This window comes from Limulus polyphemus, unplaced genomic scaffold, assembly GCF_000517525.1.
Source record: "Limulus polyphemus unplaced genomic scaffold, Limulus_polyphemus-2.1.2 Scaffold1062, whole genome shotgun sequence".
Taxonomy (NCBI): domain Eukaryota; kingdom Metazoa; phylum Arthropoda; class Merostomata; order Xiphosura; family Limulidae; genus Limulus; species Limulus polyphemus.
In genome coordinates this window covers 235,156-251,955 of record NW_013666672.1, presented here as the reverse complement: position 1 = coordinate 251,955, position 16,800 = coordinate 235,156, and the positions used below count along the sequence as shown (strand labels likewise).

The following is a 16,800-nucleotide window of genomic DNA, read 5'->3' as shown; positions in this document are numbered from 1 at the left end:
AACATTAAGATAGACTGATATTACAACAGAGAGTCTATGATGTTACTTCAGGGAGACTGACTTTAGTACTGAAACACTGTAAATTTACTACAGAGAATCTATGACATTACTTCAGAGAGACTGTAACATTACTACTGAGACACTGTGACTTTACTATTGAGTGACTCTGGCATTCCTATAGAGAGACTGTGACTATGAAACAGAGGGAGTTTGACATTGATATAAAGAAACTATGAGTTTACAGTAGTGACTGGGATGTTACTATAGAGAGAATGTGACTGTCTTTCAGAGAGACTAATGTCATTGTAGAGAGACTGTGACTTTAATACAGTGATTGTGACATTTCTGCATAGAGAGACTGTGACATTACTGTAGAGAAACTGGACATTACTTTATAGAAGCTGTAACATTACCATTGATATAATGTGACTTTACTACAAGGAAACTTAACTTCATCATAGAGAGCCTATGACTTTACTGTAGAGATGATGATATTACTGTAGAGATACTGTGACTTTACTACAGAGAAACTGTCTTCACCATAGAGAGACTGTGGGATTACTGCAGAGAGGCACTAATGTTACTACAGAGAGACTGTGACATTACTACTATAGAAAGACTGCAGTATTCCTACAGAGAATCTGACCACTACTATAGAAAGTCCAACATTTCTGCAGAGAGACTGTGACATCACTACAGAGAGATTGTAATGTAACTCTGACATAACTATAGAGCTACTGTGATATTATCTTAAATATAGTATGACCTTATAATAGAAAAAGTGTAATTGTACTATAGTGAGACTGTGACATTACTACTGAGACACTGTGATCTTGCCATTGACTGATATAACTACGGATATTACTATAGACTGTAATGTTACAATAAGTAGGCTGTGTCTTTACTACAGAGAGATTGACACTACTAGAGACACAATATGACATTAACTGTAACATTAATATAGATAGACTGTGGAGTTACTACAGCAAGACTGATATTTTGTACAGAGAGACTGACATTTCTACAGAGACTGACATTTCTGGAGAAAGAAACTGTGGCATTGCTATAGAAACTGTGATATTTGTACTAAGAGACTGATGTTACTGTAGAGAGACTGATATAACTATAAAGAGACTATGAAATTTATACAGAAAGACTGTGTCATTACTACAGAGATACTGTGATGTTACTATAGAGAGACTGTGACTTTACTATTGAGAGACTTGTGTTACTATAGAGAGACTGTGACATTTCTACAGATAGACTGTAACCTTTATATAGAGAGACTGACTTTAGGACAACTTTTTTAATTCGTAACAGTTTGTGTTTGTGGAACAGCTGTGTGTATGTGTAAGATGTAAACATTGAAATTAAGAACTTCCATAAGATGAGAGTCTGTTACTTAGGAAACATTGCAGTATTTACACAATGAGAGGATATGTTTGTTTATGAATTATAAACATTTATAATTATGTTATGTGACAAAAGCCAGTGAAGGTAAATCCTAAAGTGTGTACATTTTGTAACAAGGACCACCCATGGATTTTACCAGAAATAGAGATAATTGCTGATTGTGTGAATTTGAAGCATGTTTTCTGTGGTTTCCTCATTAAAAAGAACATCCTTCATGAAAACCACTGACTTATAATATTTCTTGTTAAAGTACTTTAAAACTAAGATTTGGCATGGAAAACTTTTTACATATGTGTAATAACATTTACAGTATAATATTTGATTATGATAGGAACTGCACAAATCATTATACTAAACTTCCCATTCACATTTATTGAAGTGAATTGGAACATGTTTTGAAAATATTATTTAATGTTGTAACCCAAGGGTATATCAGTTCTGCTGTCATTGTCATGTTTCCCTCATATTATAAGGCTTCTACTACCTATATTTCAAACCTTGGGAAGTATCAACCAAATCTAGATTGGGTTCAAACTTGTTTATGCTTTTTGAGGTCATTTAAAATCTAGTAATTTAGTTGATTAATCTACAAAGTTAGAGTAAAATTTTCCAAATACATCAGCACCTGATCTGTAGTTCACACAGTTAGATAATGGTACTGAAATTTCTTTAACAACGGGGTTGAGAGAAGTAAATCTGTAATAAATATATAATGTATAAACACACTTCAGCTTAATTTGATGTTAATTTTTCTTGTATTTAATGTATACTCTTTTATACTTGTTTTGGGGAATGGATGTGGCTTATTGATTAGTGTGCTGGCTGCAGATGAAAGGGACAAAAGTTTGGGCCATGTTATGGTTAAATACACTCACATTTTCTGCTGTGGGTATGTTATGAAAGTGACAGTTAATCTTGTTATTTGGTTCAAAGAGCTGTAAAAAAAAGCTCTTGTGGTGGTGGGCACTATTTACTGGTTTTCCCCCTGAAGTCAGCAGTTGCAAATTAAAGATGGCCATGTCTAAACATTGTGGGGTTTTTGACCTAGCTCTTTAGTTTTTATGTTTCATAAGGTGCTGTCTAGTTTGAAAAATTCTGGTTTTGGTTAAAAGTGACTATTTATGGGGAATAGAAATCTTTGTTTAGTGTGTAGATGTTCTTGCTTTCACCATATTATTATAACTTACATATTACTCTAAGTTAACATTAAAACTAGTCAACATTCCTTACTAATTATATGCATAAAAAGTTTTGTATTCTATATAATTTCTTTATTGTTACTTTCATTAACAGTACTTTTTAATATATCTAATTTTATTACTTTTTAATTTAATTGCTTATTATTATACATTTACTGTAGAGATTGATTTGCAATGTTAGCTTAATATATTTATTTAAGACTAACCTAAATCTCCTAAGCTGGCTGAACCTCTAGCGGTATTATTGGGATTACAGCCGAAAATATCGTTAACAGCGAGTGTACTCAACTGATGAAAAAAGCATTCTAATCTTTATAAGAAGCAACGTAAGGAAAGTATACTTAATTATCTATACTTATTACCAGATTGGTTTTTAGTTTCACTCTAAATAGGTAACTGGATTTGATCGAAAGTTAATAAACGTAAGCCTGGTCAATTATTTGTAAATTAACAATTAAAACACCAACTATACATAATTTTAAATATGATAATTAAACCCTTTGTTAAGAAATTGTGGAGTTCGAGTATGTTGATTGGAGACAGTAAATAAAACTAAACTTGCTTTAGAGATACAGGAAAATTTGGAGAGTTTAAACTTTTTCTTCAGGTCATGCATGGCTGCATGATTCTATGTGAGATCCGTGTTTATAGTACAGACTGCAGAACTACTTATTATTGAAAAGTGGCGCTACTGACGAATAGCATAGGTTGATGATCATAAACAGTTAGGCGTATTATGTTAACCGGATACCTGTTATCCCATTAGCAGTAATACCACGTATCCGTGACTCCTGGAGGGAACCGGACCTGTGGATTTGTCATTGTGCGGAGACCACTTGACCGTGAACCGGGCTCAGTTTATACAATTTAATTTCATCATGAATAAAGTACCTAATATTCTAGAACAGAAGTATAAGCCCAGTACCTCTACACCTTACTAAAACTGTTCATTTTACTTATTATTACATGTTTTCATCTCTTAGCAATAGTTAATTAATTAACTGCTGGTATTGTTTTATAGAATTGCGTTTTGATATTTTTTCGATGAATGTTTTACATTATTTATTGTTTCATTTGATCGACGAATGAACTATCTTTTTTATTGTATCAGCTTTAGATAAAGAACGAATTGTTAAGTTATTTGTATAGTGTTTAATTTAGTTTATTATATTGCAGTTCAATATCATTCCAGTCAGTTTTGGTGAATAGATTGGATAATAAAAAAATATATAAATGTTCATTCATTTTTTTTTCGACTATATATATTTTATAATACTGAGAGTATTTATTTTTGGACAAATTTTGCGGTTGGTTTTAAGTGTGTTATTTTAACATTTGTGTTTGTTATAACTACCAATAACCTAATGTTGATAAATATGTGTGTGTGTTTCAAAGAGGGGGGTGAACAGCTGTGAGTACGCGCAAGACAACTGTTGTTGTAATCGCCAAACTTGGGTAGGCCCAAGTTCAAAAGGTACCCTTGTAAGCGCTCACGCACACACACACGTGCTGTTATAAGGAATTTCTTTGTGTGCGAGATATAAGTACGCTTCTGGCCAAAAACAATCTTCTCCCTCTCCTGAAGTAAAATGGAATAGTCCGACCTGACAGTTTCGGCGTCTCCTCGGCCGTCCCGTCAGAGTAGTGTAATTGTCGTAACGGGACTTCTTACATCTTGTTTTAGTTCGACCGTTCTGGGTCGTGTTTTTCGGTACCTATGTGTTGATCCAATGCATCAGTCCGTCTTCAACCCTTCTGGTGGCATTAAGAGAACATTCAGAATGTTTCCTGCGGACGTAACTCAGCTGAATCTTCCTCCTGTTGGGTCTGACCATGTCGTCCACTATCAGGTACACCTTTGGTTTGATAAAACTACTGTTGCTCGAGTGATGCATTAGTAAATATAAGTATAGAATATTGTGACAACATCACATTGTTTTGCAGCACTATATCGCGTGCATTTATTACACATTGATCTCTATCTGTGAGCAAAACGTCAAAGAGTTTAGTTATTTTTCAGTTGGTTTTATCCAGAACAGGTATCAGGATAAAAAAAAAACAACAACTATCAAAACAATTTTCGATTTTTTTCGACGCGTTTTTCACTAGCAATGTAGTATGGGTTTATAATAGATTAAAAAAAACTGAAGATAGACACAACCCGTTGCTTGAACTTGACGTGGTATTAACGATGTGTAATAAAACAGCATATATGTGGATATTATACCCACGTGGCCGAGTTTATTGGAAAGGATTACAATGAATTGTCAAAAACGTTTTAAAATATAGGGCATAGTAAATGAATTAAGATTTCTTATAGTTAAGAATGATTGAATCAGAAAACAATTCATAGATAGAAATGTTTTTAATAGCCAGTTTAGCAACTAGTGTTAATGGTCGTGATTTTGAATAAATCACTAAACGTCTAAAGTTAGTAACTGAAGAAAACTGGATATAGCATATAGTGTTGTTGATTATAACACACACTACTTTATCTTTCATTCATGGATTGTAAGAGTTAACTCTAACGCTTTTGGAACCTAGGTAGACCTTCCTTCTGAAGTGAATTCGAAGATTTTTTTCTGAACTGGTTTCGTCATGATCACATGGATTCATTTATTGGTCTTATATAACAGTACATTTTTTTCAACTTCATCGACGTTTGTTGGGCGGTGAGTGCATAAGATTGAAACCCTGGAGTGTATCGTTTGGGGCAGTTGCATGATTTTTTTTTAGTTAGTTGTAACGTCGATCACTTTATATCATTGGTTGAGTTTCCGCAAAAGGAGTGTTTCTGATCAAAAGGCATGGCTGAAGATGTTACTACATATAAATGAAATTTTGATATTACTGTTATTAATTTAAATAAACCTTTACCGAAAACGCTGAAACATTGCAGCTATAGTGTCTAATAAAATAGTATTTTGGGGTTAAATTGTTAGACACTGAGAAGTTACTTGGGTTTTGCAAAGAGCTCTGGTGATTGTTGTGTATGTTTTTTTTTTATCTTAAACTTTATTGTATACGTGAGTAAAGGAACTAGTAAAAGACGCTTTTACTAGACCTTTAAACTCTTTTTGAGACTTTCATTTCGTAAATTTTACTTTTATGTTTTGTAAAATATTTTCGTCCATGCGGACATGTTCATAAATTGATTCTCAAGTATACTGTCAATTTTCTGGTTTGTTTAAACAATGGTAACTTCATGTTTCACTTAAAAATGTCCCGCCTAGCTGTTATTGTTTCTTTTGCCTGGATATTAGACAGATCATATAATTCCAAGTTAGTGTTAAACTGCCGATTTCTTTAAAGAAAACTCTTAAGTAAGGCTTTAAAGAAATGAAAATGATAACATAATTTATTACATGTACATCACTTATTTCCATGTACTTTCCACGTGCATTTTATGTAAAAGTCATCCGTATTTCACTACAAGTTAACGATGTTCTTTTGTTGGCAGATCCTAGTGAATTATATACTGAAACTCATTCAATGGCCAGTCCACGTAACGATAACAAATTAGTTTAATTCCTCCTTTAACTTTTTTACAAGTCTAAACATTGTGGTAAATTCTAGGTCACGTTTACAGTCACACTTACTATTACACTAATGTAAAATTAAAGTTACTCGTACAACTTCACGGCTGATCGATCCAGAAATTGAAAAAAACAACAAAACACTGACTGATTCACTGCTAGCTGAAACAGAACACACTACTGACTACAACCAACTTTTTTTTTCGTTGTTGCATCATTGAACTTCTTACCCCACAATGGGTCAGCGGTATGTCTGGAAGCTTACAACGGTAAAAACCGGATTCGATACCCGTAGTGGGCCACGTTGTGTGGCTTTGTGCTCAACAACAAACAAACAAAAAATGAACCTCGTATTTATAATCTACTCCTCGAATTTGTTATAAAGTCTGATGTCAACATTTTTGAAACCTTTTAGGCATAGTTATTAAGACCCGGCGAAACTCGTCCTTGATATACTCCCCTCCCTTTTATTACTGATTTGACAACTGACTACTTTTACGCTTTCTGTTGTAGTTAATACGCAGCGTAGGTATAGTGCGTGAGAGTAATGGATCACAAAGACGACAAACATGGCAAATATGGTATGTTCCTTACTTTCGTTTTTTGTGTTCATCACATACTCTGCCAGTTACTACTGCTTCCATGCTTCCTGGTATCCGATTGAAAATCTGAAAGTTGTGTTGAAATCAGCTCAACTAATGTAGCTAAACTGTTTACTAATAATTACTATTGCGCTTTTTCAATTATGTTTTATAATATTTTTTCGGCCAAATTTTTAGTAAAATATCCTACTTTTTCATGGCTGCGGTCTTAAAAATGTCATTATTAGTGTCATGTGCCCTCTAGCTAACATCTAATTTACAACATAAAAATATATAGCTTATAACACTTCCCCTTTCTGAATTCTGAAGTCCCTCAAACATTCGTTATACAAAAAAGCAACTGAAACACAACACTAAACTGTCCATTTACCAAGTATATTCTTGTCTAAGACCCATAGTATACAGATGGGATGGCACCTTGTCTCTGGAAGGGTACTTCCGGGATGGGTGGTCGATTGAATCCATTAGGGGCTCCATCGTTGATGACCATCTGGAAGTATTCTCGACAGATACCTTGGGCTCTTCAGTAGTTATAGTTTTTGCTGATAAGTTCTTCTCTGGAGTTACCTCATTGGCCAGTTTCTCACTGACATACTCCCAGAGACAAATCACAGATGATGACCTTTGGCTTGGATTGTCTATCCTTCTGGATCCTTTAAACCACATTATTGATTCCTTTCAGTACAGCATATGGCCTTTCCTAGCACCTGATTAACTGTGAAGCTCTTGCAGTGTAGATTGCATGCCACCTCTCTGCAATCCAGTTTCATCAGCTTTAATATCATAGCAATTTTTCATTTTATCACTAATTGATTTAAGATTTTCTTGGATAAAATTGGGTATAACATCAGTGGTGTTTCTTAATCTCTCCACATATTCTAAAGACACTTCTGAGAGACTATTCTCTGGACAAAAGAATAGAAGATCCAGTGGCACTTTAAGTTCTCTCCCAAACATCAGCAATGATAGTGCATTGTTGGTAGTTTCATGTACTACAATACAATAACTCTTCAGCATTGGACGATCTAAATCCAACGTTTTCAGATATTTATCCACATACATGGTTAATTGATATAATAGTGTGCAGTTGTATCTCTCCACTATGCAATCAAAAGATTAATGAAGGACTGTTGTCATAGTCTTCCTAAAACCAAGGAACTGATGCATTTCCACAAACAATTCTAATTCAAAGTTCCACTTCTGATCTGAGTGAAGTTCCATGAATACACCAAATCTTGAAACAAATTCATTTAGGAGAATCCTTGCTAGAGTTTCTGCTTCCTGATTAGGAACAACATAGGCTTCTGGCTATTTTGTAAAATAATCTGTCACAACCTTGGTCTATCTATTCCCACTGTTACTCTGTGGCAATGGACCATTCCATCACAATAATGCTGCAGCTGCCCATGCTGTTTTTTTCATAGCCTTTTTTGCTGACAACAGAGTTCACATCTTTTACACCAATAATCCACAGACCCCTTGGTACCTAACCCAGCAGAAGCAATCTCTTATTTGTTTCATTGCTCTATTAACACCCAACTGTCTGGCTGTTGGATGGTTGTAGAGATGATGAACTGTGGAAGTACCAACTATATTCATTGTTTCTGTCCATTGTTTTTTCTTATTGATGACATACCAAACCCTCTTGTAAGCATAAGAAATCTCACTGTGCCAATATATTTTCGTCTTCACACTGTATGGAGTAACTGTTTGCCATGAGAGTCTTTCTACACTATTATTGAATAATTGGTTTTAAACTCGTATCTTTTACTTGATCATCTTTCAGATGAGTGTTGGCCCACACTAATTCTTCATTATCACTTGTGGATGTCCCATTTTGGACTACACACTGCTTTACCTTAGGTTGGCCATCTTTACTCTCTTGTGCTTCCCTTTTTTCATAGTGTTTACATTAACACGTGGTCTTGAGAATAATGTGTCAGCATTTCCATGGTTCCATTCAGGGCAATGGAGGATGTTAAAATTGTACTGCTGAAGTTTCTGAAGCCATCTTGCTATTTTGTCTCCTGAATTATGAAAATTCACCAACCACTTTAATGCTGCATGATCTTTCTAGAGTCTAAACGTTTATCCATATAGATAATGGTGGGAATGACTTAGGGTTCAAACAACACATAAATAGTTCTTTTAGAGTTGTACAGTATCTTCTGGTATAAGTACTTCACTTTTTTATGTTAGTGATTGCTCTCCCTGCTGTCATGGAAAGTTCATCAGCTGATGTATTATTGGTTGTTTTTTTTTTGTTATAGACTATGAAGCTATTTCAACTCAGTCTAACTGTGCATCACTGTTTCTGCATGAAATCAGCTCCAAGTATGCACTCTTCCTCAATGTGAATTAACCACATATCAAGGGGAATGGAGATGATTCCTACATTAAGGGTAACTTTTAATTTTTCTCTTACTGGAACCTTGTATCCACTTGCTGTTGACATTACTCTCTCTTTTTTTCTTCATTACAGAATTGGGTTGAACTATTGTAGCTGTAGAACCAGTGTCAGTCAACATGCTGCAAAAAGCTCAAATCAATAAACTTGTGTACTCTTGGACTGATTTCTTTAAATATTGAACTTCTTATCTCATTTGGGGTAGATGTGTTGTTCTCAGGTGAACTGTACTGCATAAGTCCAGTTAATTTCTTTTTCCTAATGTCTGGTTAGCCCTTGGTTGTTCCTTCACTCAGGTTGGGCTTGAAGACTCATTCTTGGGGTATTGCCTCCTATATATTATTCACAGTTTCTCAGCTATAATGTCTAATATGTTTTCTGTCGCACTCTATGCCCCTGTTGTCATTATGAATGAAAGTCAAAGTCTTGTTAATGTTCTATTTCATTTTCACCAAAATAATCCCACTTCTGACATAACCTGTTGTAATGTTATTCTTTTGTTGGCAGTTTTTTTAAAATATCTGGTTAAAATAATTCAATGTCCAGTCCATGTGATAATAACAGATTAGTTTATTTCCTCCTTTAGCATTTCTACAAGCTTAATAAATACTATAATAACTTGTAGGCCACATTTACAGCTACACCAACTGTTCTACATTAACATTAGAATAAACTTGCTTGTACAACTTCATGGCTAATTGATCCATTAACTGAAAAATAAAATGCTGACTGATTATCTTTACTGACTAGAAGTAACCTTTTTATCTTATTTTGTTGCTTCATTAAAACATATTTACAATATACTCCTTGAAATAACTTGACAATCTGGTATTAAAATTTTTAGAACTAACTAATCTACAATATTAAATTTTTTGATCTTAACATCATGTGTCCTTTAACAAAAATCTAAGTTAAAACAAAAAATATACTTTATAACAATAAATTTAAAATTACAATTCTTACTTATGAGTTGGCATCATACTAAACAGTTAAAATTCTATAAGACATTGATGTCTGTAAACCAAAAAGAAAACAATGTAATTGCCAAATGATTGTAATGTGTTTAATTTATGATTTTAAAAAGTACCAATTTAAAATGCAAGTGTTTATCAGTAGTTAAAAAATAGCAATACAGAAATAACTTGTATATGAAAGTATTTGCGAAAAGACTGTTCCTTGGGTATTGTTTCGATCACACTGTATGATATGAAGAGCCAGTTCTTTTTGTCAGTGAATGTAAGTTACCCAGATAATTAGTCATATTGTAAGTACCCCATACTTACAGTAAATCTAAGTCATAGTTTAATTCTTACTCGAGTTAATCCAATAGATGTATATTTCATGTATCAATTGCAACTTGAAATTCTAACATGTTTAGTACAGAAAAAGGTGGTTTGATATCCTTTTGGCCCATAGTTTTATAGCAGTAACTGTTATAACTGTGCTGGCATTATAAGTGTTACATAATTTGTACTAATACAACCCTGTTACCTGTAGATTCAACCCTGCTAAAGTTAATTAAGGACTTAAATTCTATCTAATATTATGGAAGTAAGAATATTTTAAATTATCATGGTAGAAGAGTTACCAATATGTCACTGTGTATTTCTTGTTCATGGTTGAGGAGTTAACAATATGTCATTAGAGGAGTTACCAATACCTCATTGTGTATTTCTTGTTCATGGTTGAGGAGTTAACAATATGTCATTAGAGGAGTTACCAATACCTCATTGTGTATTTCTTGTTTATGGTATGGGAGTTAACAATATGTCATTAGAGGAGTTACCAATACCTCATTGTGTATTTCTTGTTTATGGTAGGGGAGTTAACAATATGTCATTAGAGGAGTTACCAATACCTCATTGTGTAATTCTTGTCTATGGTATGGGAGTTAACAATATGTCATTAGAGGAGTTACCAATACCTCATTGTGTATTTCTTGTTTATGGTAGGGGAGTTAACAATATGTCATTAGAGGAGTTATCAATACCTCATTGTGTATTTCTTGTTTATGGTAGGGGAGTTGCCCATATTGTTATGGTAGGTAGATTCAAGATGTTAAAATTTATATAAAGATCTATAAAAGTGATATTTTGTCAATTATTCAAATTTTACCAGAACCAGAATATATATAAATCATTGCAATTTCTCGATTAGTGGATAAGAACTGAAAGTATCTTAACTAGTACACACAGAGCAGCTGTCTTCATGTTTTATACAATTGATTTATGTACTGTATTTTACAATATTCAACTAAAATCATTCCTATAATTTCATATTTTTTAAGCTATAGTAAAGTAGACTTTTATTGGCAAACCTTTATGATAAAGGGATTCTTTGAGACTTTTGTTTGTTTTGAAGTTTGCGCAAAGCTACACAAGAGCTATCTGCACTAGCCGTCCCTCATTTAGCAGTGATAGAGGAAAGGCAGATTGTCCACACCACCCACCATCAACTCTTGTGCTGCTCTTTTATCAATGAATAGTAGGATTGACTGTCACATTATAATGCTCCCACAACTAAAAGGGCAAACATGCTTGGTGACATGGATTCAAAAACCAGGTCATGCCAGACCATACAGGCATTTGAAGAATCAGGACAATATAAGTATTACAGCCATCAGTGATTGAGTAGCTAGCATAATCATTTGTATATATTTCTGAGATCTTCAGGATCTGTAAACGTACAAGGATTTTGCATTTTGAAAGTTTATTTACATAATTTCTACAATCAATTGATCTTGGACTGAAATGATTATCCATATACTAGGCATTACAAATTAGTTTGTTGTCAGTTTTCCCAGGAAGTAACAGATTAGTTTGGGCATTACAACATTCAGTTTATAAGGAAATATATAATTAGGAGAACTAGTACAAACTTTTAGGTCATAACTCCGTCATCTCTTGACCGATTTGAGATCTAATAACAGTTATGGACTCAGGATGTCAAACCCTTTCAATTAATATATTTGACTACGCCAAGGTCTCATAAGTTAATTTACTCTAATCCTGCCTAAAATAATTTCAGTGTTAACAGGGGCAGGAAATGTTAACTGAGTTCGAACATAAAAAAACAACTTTATCATAAAATGTCAGTAGCAACACATTAATATTGAATGAGAAAATGTAATGTTATTCTATTGTTTTTTGTTTCTGTTCATTCTTCTTGGTGGTGTGGTATTATGTTGTTTAATCTTGGCAGTTGTTCAATTTCATTTCGGTAAAATGATCACATTTTGTGGCTATTTTTGAAAGTGATGTCAATTTTTTTTAATAAAGTGGATTATATAAAATCAATTAATGTGTTCTAGTTTTTGCTTAAACATTTTAACAATCTATTAGGATACTAAAAATAATTCTAAAACCCAATCAGTTATTCAGTTCACTAGGAGATAGATAAAAGTACAATGCAAGGTTTTATATTTGACACTATATATTTGTTCTTTCAAATTCGAGTAAAGAGACCAAGTATCAATTTGAAGTACAACTTGAAACTTAATACATATTTCGTTTTTTCTTGAAGTTTAACGCCTTTACGTTCACGTGTGTGTGTGCGTGTAATGTAAATCTGTGAAAGGGGTCATGATTGTATATATATATATATATATATTTTTTTCATATATCCCAGTCAAAGCAACCTGTGTATTTTAGTTGTATGTGTGTGTGCTTATTTGATATATAGAAAGAGAGAAGGGGAGGAGTATGTTAGAGGGGAGTCAGCGCTTGCTTGTGATCTCGAGATGTGTTCTGGTTGGCTGAACCAGCTTAGCACCTGGCGCAGCTGCTCGACGCATGGCCCTCGGGAAGATCGACGGCAACGTCAGCATGTTTTCAGCAGGTCCTGTGGTCGTTCGGTTATCAATCACATGTAATATGTGTGGATGTGAGAATATACATGTAATACTGTGAATTTCGTGGGAACTTGTTAAAATGATTATTTTTTAAATATTTTCGTATTTAAAATATATTCACTGACCAGTAGGCATTTTTTTTTATTATTCGGCTGTTATTAAGAACATGTTGAAGATTGTTTTGATTTGGATTTGTTCTTTCTCTTTCTTCTGACTTTTTTTTTCTAAACGTATTTTCAATTATATTTGGTGAAACGATAGGCCGTACGAAGTTTCCTACGTAACCCAGTTTTATTTGATAAATATCAGAGATCTGCATCACCATCACATGGACGCTTTATTTGACTGAGTTTTTCCAAAGTTAAAATATATCTAAGCACTAGGGATGTGTATCTCATCATAGTAGATCGATGATATTGATGATACGATATGTACCTAAAAATGAATATAACATGTAATACTCATCTTCCTATATTGAATCATTAATATTTAGCAAAAATATTTCATTAGCAATTCTAATTTTTTCTCTACAAAAGACTTTCGTACATAAATCGTATCGTATTGGACGATGTATCGATACATGTATCGTATCGCCACACCTTTACTAAACACCTATAAAAACATTAATGTCTTGCATGTATTTTGTAGTATTTCTAAAGCAAGCTAGCTGTCACGACACTATTGGTGTAATGTATTTTACTTGTGTATAATCATAATTCACCAAAAAGCTGCAATCTCAGATTTACTTGTTGCTAAATCTGAACATGTTAACAACAAAACAGGCGTTATGATTTATATAATTCAAGAACTTAAACAGATAAACTAAGTAAATAACTTTCTATTCCAAGGTTTAGAAGCATAATGACAATATAGCTAAACAAAATTAAGCTATATATTTGATAAATGAAATATATTAGCGTTATTCACGGTTTTCTCCGCCCTCTCGAGTGTAGTGATGACATGATAAACTTTAAATTTAATCAATTTTTAAACTACCGTTAGAACTGCATATTGTACACATTGAGAGAGAGACGCCATGTAATGTATAATGTTAGGCTACCTTTAAGTGCGTAGTATCGGATTTGCCGCGTGTGTGACTTGTTTTTTTTTTGTTTTTTTTTAAAGTGCGTTTCAAATTTTAAGTTTGCCAAGTATTAGATTTCAAAATCATTTCTCGAGAGGAAAAGACGTTATAACAAATGTATAACCTAAGATTTATATACCGGCGCAGAAGTTTTACTAATGAAGTTATAAGCTGATGTTGTGTTTGCTCATTGCCCCCCCAGTGACACAGCGGCACGTCTGCGGACTTACAACGCTATAAACCGGGTTTCGATATTCGTGGTGGGCAGAGCACAGATAGCCCATTGTGTAGCTTTGTGCATAAATTCAAACAAACACCCCCCCCCAAAAAAAAGGGTTTCGATACCCGTGGTTGGCAAACCATAGATAGCCCGTTGCATCTATAGCTTTGTGCTTAATTAAAACCAAACCGAATTTTAAACCAGGTTATTTTAGGCCTGGCAAATGACTCGCAGCCCTGTGAATAAACAAAAATTATTTGAGGCCTAAATTAATAGGTATAATATATATCACATGTTTTTAGTTCCATAATTCACCAAAAAATTATCATGATTCGTCGTCATTCAGATAGTTTGTTGACATGTTTAAAAACTATTAATACTTAAAAGTTTAAACACAACCATACATATAATTCATTATTAGCTTTTTGACTGCCGTATCTGCTTTACTTCGAGCGAATTAATCTTATAAAATACCCATACAATTTCTATTTTGTTGATAGGAGGTTAAGAAAGTTCATTGTTGTTCGTGATAACCACGGTAGACGTAGTAACCATTGTTTAACGTAATGTGCGATTAAGATTTATAAACCAGAAACTAATTAGACTTCTTAGAAACCATTATAGGGTAGATGACATGTAGTCAAAAAGAGGCCATTAGACCTGGCACGTAAGTATTCACAACACTACTTTAACAGCAGCAACATAAAAAAACGTTGGATATCTTTACATAACTTACTAGTTAATGGTTTTGGATATTAGAGACTGATAAAGATATATGAACGAATATGATAACGAGTTTTTAAATATCATGGAAGTTAGAAGAGGATGTTATACTTTACATGCTCAGTTAAATACTTTAGACACAAAATGGCTGTTTTTTGTGTTATAATAATTAATTTTCCAGGCTGTGGATGGAAGGTCCACGGTTCAAAGTGTGATGTAAGGGTGGGGGGGTGGGGGAGGCTTTATAATCGTGACACTTAATTCCACTATTTCATTAAGAGTAGCCGTATAGGAGGTAGATGCTGTTGACTGATAACTATCCTCCTGGTCATCAGTTCAAAATTAAGGATGGCTATACTTGAACTTAGCGGCCTCTGACTTGGTCAGTTAATTCATGTGTCGCATAAGGTGTTGTTCTGGTTGAAAGTAACAGACAACAAAAAAATATATGTACCAATATCGAGTCTCCAAAACCAATATAATGTAAAGCTCTTCATCGGGCGCTTTCTTGTGTACACTAAAACTTCCACAGTTTAGAATCTCTAAAAACCACTAACTTCTGGAACATGTAAACATTTTCATCGGAAATTTTTTTATGAAGACATCTACAAAGATTAAGTACGTTATACTGAAACGATTTAAGAGCCTCACCGTGTGGTTGCAGTCCATGTAGCCATGTTTGGTCATGTTCTATCTGACGACCGTGTGTCTTGACAATAGTCCTGCAGCATAGTTTCCATTACAAAAGGCTCCGTCCTAAAGTTGTCATGTTTGAAACACATACACATATCCCTGCGTACTTTCCATAATCCATTTAATGTACGAAAGCGACGGTTTTCCTGAGTCTCTTCAAATAGTCCGATCACATTGTTACGTTGCTGATATTTTTGGAAAGTCACAGACGTAGTGTTGGTAACCACACAGAAAGCTGGTGAACTTTAGTCTGGCGTTGAATAACATATCAGATATAGATATTACTTCAACAGAACAATTTAGATATTACAAATTGGTTTTGTGGAGATTAGCGAGTTTACTTTACTGTAGTTTTCTTTAAAACTGGTTACCTACTGTTTATTCCTGAGAACCTTTATTAGCCTAGACAACAATAGTTATTAAGAAATCTCACAGTTTGTATCTGATGAAGAACGATCTACCTCTCGAAAGCGCTTGGGTTATGGGGTTTCATATTTTTGTCTTTCATTGACTTTTTTAAACCTTCCCGTTCACGCTCATACGCAGAGGGTGGTGGGGGGGGGGGGGTTCGCCCGAACCCCCTTATTTTTGTGATATAAAGAAATTATACTTATATAGTTATAGCGCAGCTATTTATGGTTTTTAACGTTTTGGATGTTTGTGGATTTTATGTAAACAACCATGCAGCTGTTTAAGCTGTTATTTCGTGCAAAATTGCTTTCACAATTAATCTCATAGCACCAATTTTTGACAAAATTTTCTTGTGGGGGGGGGCATGCTCCCAAACCCCTGTAGCAATAGCATGTTGATTAAGCTTCGCAGGATATGTGTTGGCTTTTGATCTCACAAATTAAAACCCCCCCCCCCCTTCAAACATTCTGCGTACGCGCGAATAATATGACACTAATTGAAACTCCGTTGCGCACGCATTTCGCCATTTTTGAGCTTTAAATTTATTATATCAATGCACAGTTTATCACTAGATAAAGTTGTTTTCCCTTTAACAAATCCATTACATTATGAAAAAAAAAAAGCAACACTACTTTTTTTTTATTACACGTGATGACGTCATA

At 33.9% G+C, this 16,800-nt stretch overlaps 1 protein-coding gene across 3 annotated transcripts in view; it reads left to right on the top strand.

Moving 5' to 3' along the window:
* LOC111082998 (transcription factor 12-like) overlaps window positions 1-16,800 on the top strand; it is a 102,881-nt gene that overhangs the window by 45,165 nt on the left and 40,916 nt on the right. Inside the window, exon 1 of one of the 3 annotated variants that reach the window (XM_022389041.1) lies at window positions 4,255-4,462. The exons of the other annotated variants lie outside the window; for them this stretch is intronic. Coding sequence (XP_022244749.1) covers window positions 4,343-4,462 — 120 coding nt within the window. The 5' untranslated portion in view covers window positions 4,255-4,342. Of the gene's footprint in view, window positions 1-4,254; window positions 4,463-16,800 lie in introns of those variants that run through there. 3 annotated transcript variants of the gene reach the window in all.